A 14,142-nucleotide genomic window follows, 5' to 3' on the forward strand; every position below is an offset into this window, starting at 1 on the left:
AGAAACTTCAGCATTTTCTTTACTCAGCAGAACCGGAGGTTGCCGCCAGATTCAAACACTTCTTCCCGGGAACTTAAAGTAAGTCTTTGCTAAGCAACTCATCAAAATAGCTCACACTAGTTAAGCATCTAGCATCTCTCATTAAGGAGTAACCCATGTTTATTAGGAGTCTGTTCACACAGACAAAAAACAACATCCATATTGTAAGAAAGTAAAAATATAATATATGCTTAAATAAATAATTTCATTTTACATCACAGTCTCCGGCCCTCGGAGAAAAGATGATAACGCCGTCTGTAGACCGAGCCGTAGCCGATCAAACGTCTAACGTTGTTTACACGTTCATCTCTGACCCACCAGGTACAACCTCGTCTGTTAAACAACTTGAATTCAAAAGACGTCCTACACAAAGGTGACCTGTGCCGCCTCCTCTTCGTAGTTTATATTCTATTACTGAGCTTCTGTATTAGTTGATATTCAAAGACGGAAGATCCCATTCTGTTATTTTGAACTTGAAGAGTTATCGTATTGGCCTCTCTCTTTCTGTTTGACTCCCTGGTGTTTATCTCCTCTCTATGTTGTCTGCATCTCTCTCTCTCCCTCTCTCCCCCTCTCCCTCCCTCCCTCCATCAGAGTCGGAGATATGACTCATTCTGAGGGTCCTCAGACGTCACCTCTCGCTTCACTCTCCAGGCTATTAAGTGAAAAAAGAAAATGGAGAGTGTTTTTTCTTCTTCCTGTTGGGTTCTTAGCTCTGTTTTTTTAAGTAGTTGCCGCAGAGCTGTCAAACAGGATTCGGGCTGTTTTCCCAAAACCTCTGCTGCAGCAGCTCAGTGAAACTTGAGAGTGGCTACGGGCTGTAATGCATCTACACAGTTTCTTCATTTGAAACAGTTTCCACTTGCAGAGCTGCACAGGGCCGACAATAAATCAGAAGAACCGGCATTCTTTCCTTGAAACAAATTTTGGCATTTTTCTGATTAATAATATTTTTTTTATCCAATTATTCAAACTGAATAATCTGCTATCACCGCCCTTCGACCTTTTATGTATATATTTTTTTCATTTTTCTTAATTTTATTCAACACGACACACATTCCCACATTTCACTCTGCATATATTATCAGGTAATGTTAGTAGGATAATACTCGTGCATCATGCTGTTTCTTTCTACACTGAATACCAAATCAGAGAACATGAAAAATAACTTAATATATTCAGTTGTATTTGTCACTTTTAGGTTTGAAGGCTACTGCAGAGAACCGAAGCTAAACCAGGAGACACTTCAACTGTCAAGGTGCAAAATGATTTATTGAGTTTAGGTTCAGTGCAGACTCAGACTCCATGGCTCTTGTAGTCCAGCGATGGATCTTATCATACGAGCACTGCAGGATGGCGTCTCAGCCTGACTAAAACCACCTGTTGAGTGATGGCACTTATCGATTGAAGGGGAATCTTACTGCTCATGTCATTTGTGTAAAAGACATGGACTTGGACACTGTGCACATTATTTTAATATAATGAATACAAATCGCAGAAAGTTTACTTCGAGGCTTGGCAGAGACTTTTAAGCAGGCTGTTGTTGGATACGTCCTCGGGGTCTGAGTCTGCAGAGATAAGGGGGATCAGTCTTTCTCTCTTCCCACAAAATCTAAGACTCATGTGCCCTTGAGCAAGGCCCTTTTCTCATCCACTGAAACCTCTCAGGGGTAAATCCTAACACACTTTCTTCCAACTCCTCCACAGTTTATGTCGAGCTGCGCAGTTTTTTGGAGGTATCAGCAACCCAAAAAGGTGCAGGTTTTGTATTCCAACCCCGACTAAACGCATCTCAACACTGGTACAGTATGTCGGTACCGTCGGGGAGCTGCTGGGTCCAGAACAGCCTCTGGCATCACCCACACACAAGCTAAAGTTAGCTGACGTAGGACTCCTCGTCCAAACTAAATCCTTATAAATAAATGAATCGGGAGCGTTCTCACAGTGTCTCCTTTTAGCCTCGTTTAGCTCGGATAAACCCCCCGTACACAACCTGCCCAGCATCAAATGGCAGACAGACGTAGTGAGCAGCTGAAGAGATATTTCCTTTTATTTGATTATGATTGATCAGGTAGCCAGACATGCCTCTAAATGCTTATGTTGTCTGCTATCTGTGTAGGTAGGTAATTGTTTGTTTTACCATAATAAGGCGATAATAAATCTTGAACATCAACACGTACCACACTTATATAATATATGATGAAGTCTGGTGATGTATTTTTCTTACTGTCAATGAAAACAATGAATTGATCCCACTGACAAGTTGTTTGTATGTCGAAGCCTCCATCAAATACACATTGGTGAGCCACACAGTTGCCCTGTGCAACGTATCCTCACAACGGTTCATATGTGAGACCTTCGAAAAAGTAATTTTATTATGTTTTGAGGGATAAGTGTGTTGGTGCGAGCCCCTGCATCACAGAACCATGCTGGCAACAACTACCAGGTTTAAGGAAAAGATCGTCACCCGTTAGTCTGTGGACTGTAGGAGCATTTCCTCATAGACTTCTATACAATCAGACTTCTTTTTGCAACTAGAGGAGTCGCCCCCTGCTGGTCAGTAGAGAGAGTGCAAGTGCTAAAAAGATGCTCGGTGCTCAAACACAGTCAAAGCTGATGGATGAAGTTTTCCTGATGTTGAATTTGTTAATGCCAGAGAATTAGTTTTGTTGCTGCTGTTAATGCATTTATTTTTGAATGCGCTTCTGTTTTTGTTTTGTTGTTTGTCATGTTTTTACTCTGGTAGTAAATGGGCTACAACTGCATTTGGTGTGTTGCATTAAGACAGTGAATTATCCGTGAATCCTTGAATCCATCTGGTCATCAGCTCTCACCTGTCAGCAACTCCACAGTTACATCAACCCCGGCTTTCCTCCCGGTGCTCACCAGATCATTATCTCATCCACTCAGGCTAAACTTAGTAAGGTAACTTCCTTGTATCCTTGTAACTACTAATTTGTGTCTGTTTCCTGTTGGATTCCTATCTGCTACAACCTTGGCCGCCTCCCCATCTCTGCACTCTTTACTTACTTACTCTTTACAATTTACTTGATTTTTTTCCTTTTTCCAATACTTAATTCTTCTACTCCTAGGCCTACTACATTTATTTAGTAACTTCCTAATTACTTTGAAGATTCAGATCAAAATAAAAATAATAATTCTCAATAAATTATGTGATCTGTTACTTCAGTTATTAAGTAATTAAATTGAGCTCCACATTTTCCAGCTGCACCATTAAAGTGACAAACACATGAATGCATCACTAATTATAATCCAATAACATAACTTCTATTATTCTGAATTAGGCCATGTTGCATAATGAAAGAATGATTTTACTTTACTGTACTCTACTTTCTGTATATGTTGATACTAATTCATTTGCAGAATACTTGTAACAGAGTAATTCTTCACAAGCCGAGCGACATCTGGTCCCATTATGTTGGAGAGAAGAAAGACGACTCTACGGCTGAAATCTCCAACACTCGGAAACTCACACCAAAACAATGTCGATCGATAAATAGCACTACAGGTACGAGGAGAAATATGTGTTTTTGATTTTGGAGTTAACTGTCAGTAAAAGTAAAATGTCTGAGTACTTCTTCTTCCTCTGCTTTTCATGGGAAATATTGACACAAACATATGTTTTGCCAGCCTTATTCTTTGAGTTCATTTAAGGTTTTCTAAACTTCTAAAGCAAACAGACTGACAGTTGTTGTGATTGTCTTACTTTGCTTGTTAGCAAATGTTAGCATGTTTACAGCTACACCAGGATGGTGAACATTACCTGGAACCAGGTTCTGCTGAGTGAAGCCAATGCTTCATGCCTTAAAGCTGCATTCTCTCTAGTGTCCACCAGGGGGCGACTCCTCTGGTTGTATAGAAGTCTATGAGAAAATGACTCTACTTCTCTCTTGATTTATTACCTCAGTAAACATTGTAAACATGAGTTTATGGTCTCAATCTCTAGTTTCAAGTCTTCAATACAGCATGATGTTCATTTAGAAAAGTATGGTCCATTTAGAGTCAAACAGACCATAAAGCAGGGGATGCTTTAGGGCGGGGCTTACTGTGATTGACCAGAGCCGTATATGCCGTCACAACGTCACTCCTTCGCATTCCAACTATGGTAACTTGTTTTCACAGTTTGCAAAGAGTCAAGATGGCGACGGCCAAATCACCGCTGAGATTTGTCCGTGTTTTTGTCTCACAGTGTGTTTATCAGTTCATGGAAGTTAATTGTAAAATGTTTGGTTGCCTTAAAATCCTGTTGTATTTAGCGTCCGGTTGTACTCAGCTCAACCCTCTCGTGTCACTTCTGGTTACAAAAAAACCCAAAACATGGCGATGGACAAAAAAGAAGATGGCTACAGCCAAAACGCCTAACTAACTTGAGGCTTCACAACGGCAGTCCACAAACCAACCAGTCTATTTCTGGAACACATCAGTTGGATTTTAACACTTAACCTGAGCTCTTAGTAAACTATTATCAGTTACAAGAATACTGGTTGTTTCCATGCTGTTTAGCATAAATATACAGCACAATTATTTTTATTTCATTTCTTTCTTAGACTTAGACGATGCTTTTTGTTTCCGCACAGAGACTTCGAGGATCATTAATGTCATCTGGTTTTTATCCCGTCGGTGAGTCAAACCCCGAACTCACTCGGTGGTGACGTGTGAATTTTCATTATTCCCGCCGACCCACAGCCTCGAATGCTCTTTAGTTTGGATAACTAAACCCCCGGGTGCAGCTTGTTGATGTTTATCTAGCTCGGCAGCGAGTACAGTGGGAAGAAATTACTGTATAAATATAAATAAATATATCAGCAGTGTGCCTACGGGCTGTGGCATCATGGGATTACTTCCCCAGCCTGGATTCATGTCACGTGGGCTTTTTGTGATGTGTGGGTTCCAGAGGTCTCCAGCCTGTGAAGCTGTCATAAAAGGCGTGTGAGCATCACAGCGCGTGTGTTGTGTTCACTGTAAGACGCCGTGCTGCAGGCGAACCTCCGGTTCTTCTGCCTACATGACATCGCTCAGAGCCAGGCGGCTAAATTAAGAGCATCAGTGAGCCTGATGAAATAAAAAAGATAAAAGGTTTGTCAGTCTCTCTCCACTCATCTCAGGTTAAATGGGAATCGATTGACAATCACTGAAAAGTTGATTCTGTCTCTTTTAGCAGCTTTCTTTCATTTGCTCTCGATATAATCCTCCCCTCTAGTCTCCTCTTTTTGTTTCCTTCTCTCCTCTTTTTTTCCTCTTTTGTATCCTCTCTTATTCTCTCTCCATTTTTCTTTCTTCTCCTCTCCTGTTCCTTGTTTCCTCTCTTGTCTTGTTCTCTTTTTCCTGTCCTATCCCCACTGTCTCCTCTCCTCTCTTCCTTTCCTTTCTTTTTCTTTTCATTTTTATCTATTGTTGTTTCCTCTCCTGTCTTTCTTATCCTTTCCGCACAACCTTTCGTTTCCTCTCCTCTATCATTGTTTCCTTTCCTCTTTCGTCTCCTCGCATCTCTTTCGTTTCCTCTCCTCTATCATCGTTTCCTCTCTTCTACTGTCCTCTTTTTCCTTTCCTTTCCTCTTTTGTCTCCTCTCTACTTTGTCTTTCCTCTAGCATTGTTTCCTCTCCTGTCTTTCCTAACCTCTCCTCGTGTCTTGCATTTCTTTTCCTCTCCTTTCCTCTCCTCTACACTTGTTTCCTCCCCTATCCTCTTCTTTCCATGTCTTGTCATGTTTTCTTTCTTTTCTCTCGCCTTTCCTGTCCTCTTTCATTCTCTTCTCCTCTCTTCATCCCCCCGCTCTCTCTCCTCATGTCCTGTTATCTCCTTTTCCTCCCCTCGATCCCTCTTTGCTTGTTTCATCTCCTCTTTTTCTTCTCCTTTCCTCATCCTTGTTCCTTCCCCTCTTCCACCATCCTCGTAGACTCTCCTCTCTGTCCTCCTTTCCTCCCTCCTCTTCACCCTGTCTTCTCCAATCTTCTCCTGTCTCATTTTCCCCTTTTCTCTATCTTCACCTCTCTTTTTAATCTCCTCTTGTCTTCTTTGTATTTACCTCTCTCTCCCCCCCCTGCTTATCTCCTCTTACTCCCTATCCTCTCCTCTTTTTCTTTTCATTTACTTTCCTCTTGTTGTCCCTGTATCTCTCCTCCCACTCTCTCACGTTGTGCCCTCCTCTTCTTCATTTCTCATTGCATTCATCCTCTTGTTTTTCTGTCCTCCTCTCCTCTTCTCACCCCTACGTCTCCTTGTTTTCTTTTTCCTTCCTTCCTCTCATTCTCTTCCTCCCACTCTTTCTCGTAGTGCCCTCCTCTCCTGTCTAATACCTTTCTCTCATCTCTCCCTTCATCCACCTCTCCTCCCTTCTCTCCCGCTCTCTCTCTCTTTCCTTCCTTATTTTCTTGGCCTTTTTCTTTCCTCTTTCAAATCCTCTTCTTCTCCTTTCAAGCATCAATTCTTCTCTTCCTCTCTCCTCTTCGTGCATCTCCTACTCTTTCCTTTCATCTCTCCTCTCTAGCCCCTCTCCCTCTCTCTCTCTCTCTCCCTCCTCCTCCTCCTCCTCCTCCTCCTCTCTTTTCCAGCAGTGGAGGATCAGTGAACAGCAGCGGCGGCAGCAGCAGTGTCACTCAGCACGGCAACACCACGCATGAAAGTGAGGACGTCTTGTTTTTTTTTTGGTTTTATGTTCTGGTCTCCTCTTCGTCCTCCTCTTCTTCCCATTCAGTCTTTTTTCTTTTCGGCTGTTTCTTCGCTACTTTTCAATCATTTCTTTCTGCCACATTGATCTCTTTCGGAGTGCAGCAGTATGAGGCTACCATGCATTTCAAATAGGGTTTCTGTCCTTGCTCCAACTTGCACATGCATATGCTTCTATATATTTTTCTCGTGTTATTTCCTTGAATCTCATCAGGAATAAGTAGGCCAGTCTTGTAGCTTCAGTGTGTCAACCTCTGGGCTCAGATGGACATTTTCAAAGGTATGACTTTTTTACATTTTTTTATCCTAACTTAAATCCTGCTTTTGTTGCAGCAGGAACGCTGAGATGAAGCGATATGTTTTTAGATAAAATATGATGAAATACTGACCACAGCTCTGATGCTGAAAGGATTTTAAGCCATGCATGTGTGTTTTTCTTATTTGAGAGATTTAAAATCTTATATTTTGAAGCTGGTGAAGGATATTGTTTGATGTTTTTTTTCTGTAACCAAAGAGACATCTTTTTTTTGGCAGATTCTTTCACTGGCTTTTTTCTCTCATTCCTCTTTTCATTTTTGTACTTTCTGTCATTTTCTCACTGGCTGGCATGAAGACAATCTGTCTGCAGTGAACGCACTGGAGTCCAAACACAAAATGGGGATATCATAACGCCAGACATTTAACCAGGATGGACCTATCGGATGTATTCACTGCCACAACGCCGGCCACTTCACCACCAAACTCTTCTTTGGAGAGCGTCAACCAGACCTCTTCCTCGCCAAGATCTCCTCCTCTACCTCCTCACTCGCAGGTGGCGTCGGTGCTCATCGTGCTGGTGGTCACGGTCATCATACTGGGGACCGTGGTGGGTAACGTGCTGGTCGTGGTGGCGGTTTTCACCAGCCGAGCCCTGAGGCCCCCTCAAAACCTCTTCCTGGTGTCTCTGGCTTCAGCGGACATACTGGTGGCGACGCTGGTCATCCCCTTCTCATTGGCCAACGAGGTGAGGAAACAGACTCTTTGCTCTATGACTCCATTTTGCAGCTGATATTCACAAAGCAATCTGCAATGACAATTCGTGACATAGTTACACGGACACAAATTGTCTGTTTTATGTGTCGCTCAGAAAACGATTTCTTTTTCGGCACGACGTTGCGTTACGTTGCAAAAGTTAGATTTAGACAACAAAACCACACAGACCATCACGGTCACGCTTAAAATAACTACGTACAGTTGGGTTTAGGCAACAAAGCCGCTTAGTAAGGTCTTGAACGTTGATAGTGGTTCTTGTGGTTGATAGTTCTGGATACCATGAGTAGTCTTTGTCTTTGTCACTAGCTCCGACCGTTCCATCGATGCATTTAATTTGTGTGTCCATCACGAAAAAAGGATCCTAATTGACTTTACATTGACATTTAGTCCTGAGCGACACACACAAAAAATATGTGTTCCGGTACAAAAATGCAACCGTAGATTGCATTTCATGACTATTTCATGACTTGACATAATATTGTGCTGATCCATCAGTCATGAGACAAAAAAACATAACCCTGCTGGTGGTGCTACAGGAACAGTCAGAGGATCCCCAAAGTTTTTAGGATTCATCCTCTGGGGCCCATGAATATCAGTGCTAAATTTCAATCCATCCAAGAAAATGTCAGCCTAATGGTAAAAAGTCAGTAGGCTTCATTTCATGACCGTTCATCCAATAGTTCACATATTACAAAATGGTGGACCGACTAATCCACACAGCTAGCATCGCTAAACAATCCATCTAACAAGTTAAAACGTCACCCAACTCCACCTCTTCCTGCTCTTCTTCTGCAAAGAAAAAATAAGAAGGATCCATTTAGGACCTGTAATCTACATATTTTTAATACAATCACAATGGCAAAAAACAAGAATGCTTATTAATGGCATGTTTAAATGCAAACCTAATTAGATTATCATCATACAACATTAGCAGATACAGTTCATAAGTTAACACAAGGTGCTGTTGAAGTGATGCATGGGCTTCTGGTGTTGGTTTGAGTTTGTTAGATGATTCTAATGTTAGCAAGTAAAAATTGTGCTTTTGGATCAATGAAATCCACCGACGACTAAACTTCATACACACTGACATTTTTGTACTTTGGCTGCAGGTGATGAAATGTATACATTTTAGAAAGTTTAGACAGGACTACACCACCCTCAAACCCAGGCGAGAACCTCTTAAAAGTGAAGCCAATGCTTCATGTATTAAAGCTGCATTCTCTCTAGTGTCCACCAGGGGGCGACTCCTCTGGTTGTATAGAAGTCTATGAGAAAATGACTCTACTTCTCTCTTGATTTATTAACTCAGTAAACATTGTAAACATGAGTTTATGGTCTCAATCTCTAGTTTCAAGTCTTCTTCAATACAGCATGGTGTTCATTTAGTAAATGATGGTCCATTTAGAGTCAAACAGACTATAAAGCAGGTTATGCTTTAGGGCGGGGCTTACTATGATTGACAGGTTGCTGCTATGGCGTTGTTCGGTCTGGGAGTTGCCCGTGTTTTCTTCTTACGACTTTGACCCTTTCACAGTAATGTTTAGCAGTTCATGGAAGTTAATTGAAGAATTTATGTTCACCTAAAAATGTCTTATTTCATCATTCGGTTGTACTTAGCTACAAAAAAAACCAAGATAGCGACGGACAAAATGCCTACCTCGAGGCTTCAAAATGTCCACAAACCAATCAGTGACGTCATGGTGACTACGTCCGTTTCATGTTCGGTCACATGTAAAGGAAACCAAATGTTCATCCAACTCATGCATCTACTGTGTTCTTCAGCAGCACCTGTAAGAAACATAGTTCTTGTATACCTTTGGTTTCCCCATGAGGGGTTAGGGTTTCTTGTGTTCATCCATATTTGTTTACACTGTAAATTCAATGATCAATAGCGTTGGCAGGGAACACTTGGGATATGCTGTTCGCAGAAATGTTCATATAGTACTTTGATTTGTTTGTTGCATATTAAATTTATGCTCTACTCTGTTGAATTCTATATGATTTAATTCTACGTTTTCCTTCCTTCACATTGGCGCTCGTCGACGATGTTTCCTCTCTGACTTTCTCATCGGCTCCCAGTAATAACAGCTCCCTGCTTTTCATCAGCTGTTAACACTTGAAATCTACACGGAGCCTCTTCTGTGTTGCATTAGACATCAGACACTTCTCCTGTCTGAAACTGTTTCCTGTCTGCTGTAGACGGGTTCATCCAGGTTGTTCTTCCTCTCTTTTTTTATTAATACGCTTTTTTAAAATGTGTTCACAACGCAGACAGTCTTGATGACTTCTGGTCATCCTGGTCCTTCTGGTTCATTGTCCTCTCCGTTTCCTCTGTATTACAGCTAATGGACTGTTGGTTTTTATAATTCCACCTAAATGATGGGAGCCATTATATAAATAGCTTCTACAAAGCAAATTAAAAACACAAAAGACATTTCCACTGCAGTAACATTCAGAGCCAGAGCAGCTACATTCCTCTACTGCTGCATGCCACAGCAAATCTCCATCTGCAGCAGCAGTTGTGACTAAAAGGGCTGCAACTAATAACCTGATTATTTCCCTAAATGATTAGTCAGATTTGTTGGTCCTGCTGGTGGCTCGGCTGTTGGAAGGTCAGTGTCGGCCTGTCGGCCCGGCTGAGATATCGGGACAACTCTTACATGAGTTGCAATGATATTTTCATAAGGACATTCGTTTTCCTCTCAGGATGAATTCCTGTTGAATCTCAGACTTTTCATCTAACAAATGTGTTCGTCCAACACTTTGGTTAATGAACAAATACCTGAGAAAAACTAATTCCATTCCCATCAGCCTCAGCTGAGGTTTGTGTTTAGTGCTAATTAGAAAATGTCAGCGTGCTAACTAAGATGGTGAACATTATGTGAGCACGTTTCTGTGAGCATTTAAGTTCAACTGCTTCTTTTTGCTTTTGAATGGACAGTGAACAGACGGAGCGTAATGACGACACAGAGATAAAGAGAAACACACAATAGCAGAGTGAGAGGTATAAATCAATAAAACGAATATTCAAAACAATAAAAAACATAACGGCAGCAACAACGCAGAAAAATTGGGGATATAAAATGGTATGTAGATGTATGTGTATATATTATATATAATGTACAAATAATAACACATATCAAGAAATATGTATGAATAAATAATAAGAAAAGAAAAGAAAAAAATAATTAATTAGTTAAATATAGTGAGACAGGAAAGGGAACGTTACTGTGAGCATGTTAGCATGTAAATGTTAGCATTGCAATTTATATGAAACCCGCAAAATCGGTTTGTATGTAATCGTGAGGAGAGGAGAGGTGGCGTCGTGTAAAAAGTCTGTGTCGGCAGAAGGTCGGGGCGTATGCACGGCTCAAACAAACTTCAGACTTTCACCAAGGAGACCGCTGCTCGTGTCCTGAATACACTTCGGTAGTTACTTAAAAACCACGATCTTTCTCCAAACCTCACCAAGTCCTTTTGTTGCCTAAACACTGCAGGGGCTCGTTGGAAAACACACAAAAGACAATAAAATAACTCGTCTTCGGATAAGATGTATGCACTGTTACATGATAATATGTTGAAGTAAGTCTCACGGAGCTGCGAGCATGCTGTTTTTTTCCTGATTAATTATTTACTACTGCATCCTTCACAAGTTCAAGCCAAGGTTACTTCTTCCAGATTGCTTGTCTGGACTGACCAACAGTCAAAAACACCATCAATGTACAGCTGGAGCTAGACGGGGAAATCTTCAATATTAGCTTATTACAGATGAATTGAAGGTAAAATCTATTTCAGCCGATGAAATTAAAGAAATGTCAGACGGTTATGTCAAAGAGATGATGTTAGAGAAACAGTGTCTTCAGTACTGTAGTTTGTTCAGCAGAACTCAGTACATATATTTAATCGTCAAATTTAAAGGATCCGTGTGAAAAAATGATTGTTTATGTTATGTGTTGATGTAAAAATGTAATTTTTTTCCTAACTGTCAAAAATGGATCAGAAACGGCCTTACAAATGTATATTCAGTCAATGATTTAAGTATATCAAAGAGAGAATATAAGACGGTGAAAACAGAGAATGCTTTTCTTTGTGAATGATAACGATTCATTGAGGATCAGAATTGTTGTCGTTAAATGTTTTGTTAATTAATCAATTAATGGTGATCAAAACTCCATCTGAACGTCGGCAGATCCTCATTTAACGTCTCCGAAACCATAAACTGGGAATTAAATTCCCCAGAGAAGCGAATGCAGCAGCATCGTCCAAATGTTGCACAGCAGCTGAGAAAGTCCAATATTTACTTCTACATCTCCTGCAAGAGGAAAAAAACCCCACAAATATTCACGGTGACTGCAGAGCACGCTGTGCAGGAATGTGATGGATATTTCACAGTTTCTGCCAGCTGTAAAAAGATTGTCGGCCCAGATAATCTTCGAGGGGGGGGGGCAGATGTCAAACCACGAGGGCAAACAAAATAAATACAGTTGCAGTCCACATGGCGGAAATGAGATATTGACTGCTTTGTTATTTTGAGGCAAAATGAACTTTCGGCGCCTCGCTCAAAGCCACTTTCTAATTCTCTCCTCTGGTGATTTATTTAACATGTTTTGATTGGTTTCTCCCTTCTTCCAGGTCATGGGCTACTGGTACTTTGGGTCCACCTGGTGCTCCTTCTACCTGGCTCTGGACGTCCTCTTCTGCACCTCCTCCATCGTCCACCTGTGCGCCATCAGCCTTGACCGCTACTGGTCCGTCACCAAAGCCGTCAGCTACAACCGCAAACGGACGCCCAAGCGGATCAAATCGATGATCAGTGTCGTGTGGCTCATATCGATCGTCATATCCTCCCCGCCGCTCCTCATGACGCAGAAGGAGGAGGATCCGGGGACGGAGGCCGAGGGCGACGACGGCCGGCGGCAGGTGTGTCTCCTCAACAACCAGACGTGGTACATCCTCTCCTCCTGCCTCGTGTCCTTCTTTGCCCCGGGCGTCATCATGATACTCGTGTACTGCAAGATCTACCGCGTCGCCAAGCAGCGGGCCTCCACCGTGTTCGTGGCGAAGAACATGGTGGAGCGCCAGCCGTCACAGTCCGAGACCTGTTTCGAGGGCAACGACAGGACTTGCCAAAGAAAAGGAGCTGGCTCCGGCAGCGAATCCCGGTACGAGCTGGACAGCCCGCGGCCCGCAAACCGACACAGCTCCTCCAACGTGGACAGCAGCAGCAGCAGCCGCAGGAGAGGAGAGCTGGACGACATCGACTTGGAGGAGAGGAGCTGCGAACCCAACATAAAAGCATCCGCCTCGTTTTCTTCGGCGCTCCGCTTCCCCAGGAGAGCCGGGGGAGGCGTGAAAACAGAGGATGCAGAGGGAGCATCGGACAGGTTGAAGCCTCCTCCCCCGTCCTGCGCCTCCATATCGTGGGCGTCGTCCGAGAACTGCTCCCACCACTTCCTCCTCCCGTCCCCGCTGCCTCTCCGCAGCCGGCGGACGACTCTGTCCAAGAACAAAGTGGCGCAAATGAGGGAGAAGCGCTTCACATTTGTTCTGGCGGTGGTGATGGGGGTTTTTGTCCTCTGCTGGTTCCCGTTCTTCTTCACCTACAGTCTCCACGCGGTCTGCAGAGAGAACTGCACGATCCCCGACACACTCTTCAACCTGTTCTTCTGGATCGGGTACTGCAACAGCTGCCTGAACCCAATCATATACACCATCTTCAACCGAGACTTCAGGAAGGCCTTCAAGAAGATTTTATTCCAGACTCATAAGGGAACATAAGATGTCAATGTGTGTGTGCGTGTGTGTGAGAGAGTGTGTGTGAGTGGCATCACACAGAAACAGACAAACAGTCAAACACAAATGTGTGCACACACTTTTAATCCTGTTTTCCACTGTGTTGTCATACCGACATTAAAGGGCTTGCCACGCAGCCTGCGTATTGATTTATTATTCAACTGCTCATTCATTTATGAAATAATCACTTTCTATTCTAGTGCAAACGAGCCAGAGGAAGACGATTATGAAACATGGGTGCTGTGTGTGCAGGTTTCTCCGACTCTGCTTGCGTGATGCAATAAAATGTCAAAGTTGTAAGGGCGTCTTTTTACCGGAGTTTGAATGTTAATTAGAGGAAAACCGCTGCAGGGCTGTGAACTGTGTCCCCGCGGAGCGCCGAGATGTGAGCTACAGCGAGCCGGCTGACTGACTGACTGACTGAGCAAACCTTTGTACTGACAGAAGAGCAGATTTATAAGGAACTAAGGGAGAAAGAAAAACAGCTGTGCTTTAAAAATAATATGCAATGACTTTTTAAAGGTAGTAGTGTGTCTGATTTAGGGGCATCTAGTGGTGATGTTGCGGATTGCATCCAACTGACTCACTCC

General features: G+C 42.6%; 1 protein-coding gene across 1 annotated transcript; it reads left to right on the forward strand.

Moving 5' to 3' along the window:
* Positions 1-7,415: 7,415 nt before the first annotated feature.
* LOC306696037 (alpha-2Db adrenergic receptor-like) lies at positions 7,416-13,537 on the forward strand (the record flags this gene model as incomplete). Its single annotated transcript, XM_079159524.1, has 2 exons — positions 7,416-7,730; positions 12,392-13,537. The coding sequence occupies 2 exons, from the start codon at positions 7,416-7,418 to the stop codon at positions 13,535-13,537; spliced, it is 1,461 nt and encodes a 486-aa protein (XP_079015650.1).
* Between the last annotated feature and the right edge of the window lie 605 nt (positions 13,538-14,142).

This window comes from Pholis gunnellus, assembly GCF_910591455.1.
Source record: "Pholis gunnellus genome assembly, chromosome: 1".
NCBI classification, from domain to species: Eukaryota; Metazoa; Chordata; class Actinopteri; order Perciformes; family Pholidae; genus Pholis; species Pholis gunnellus.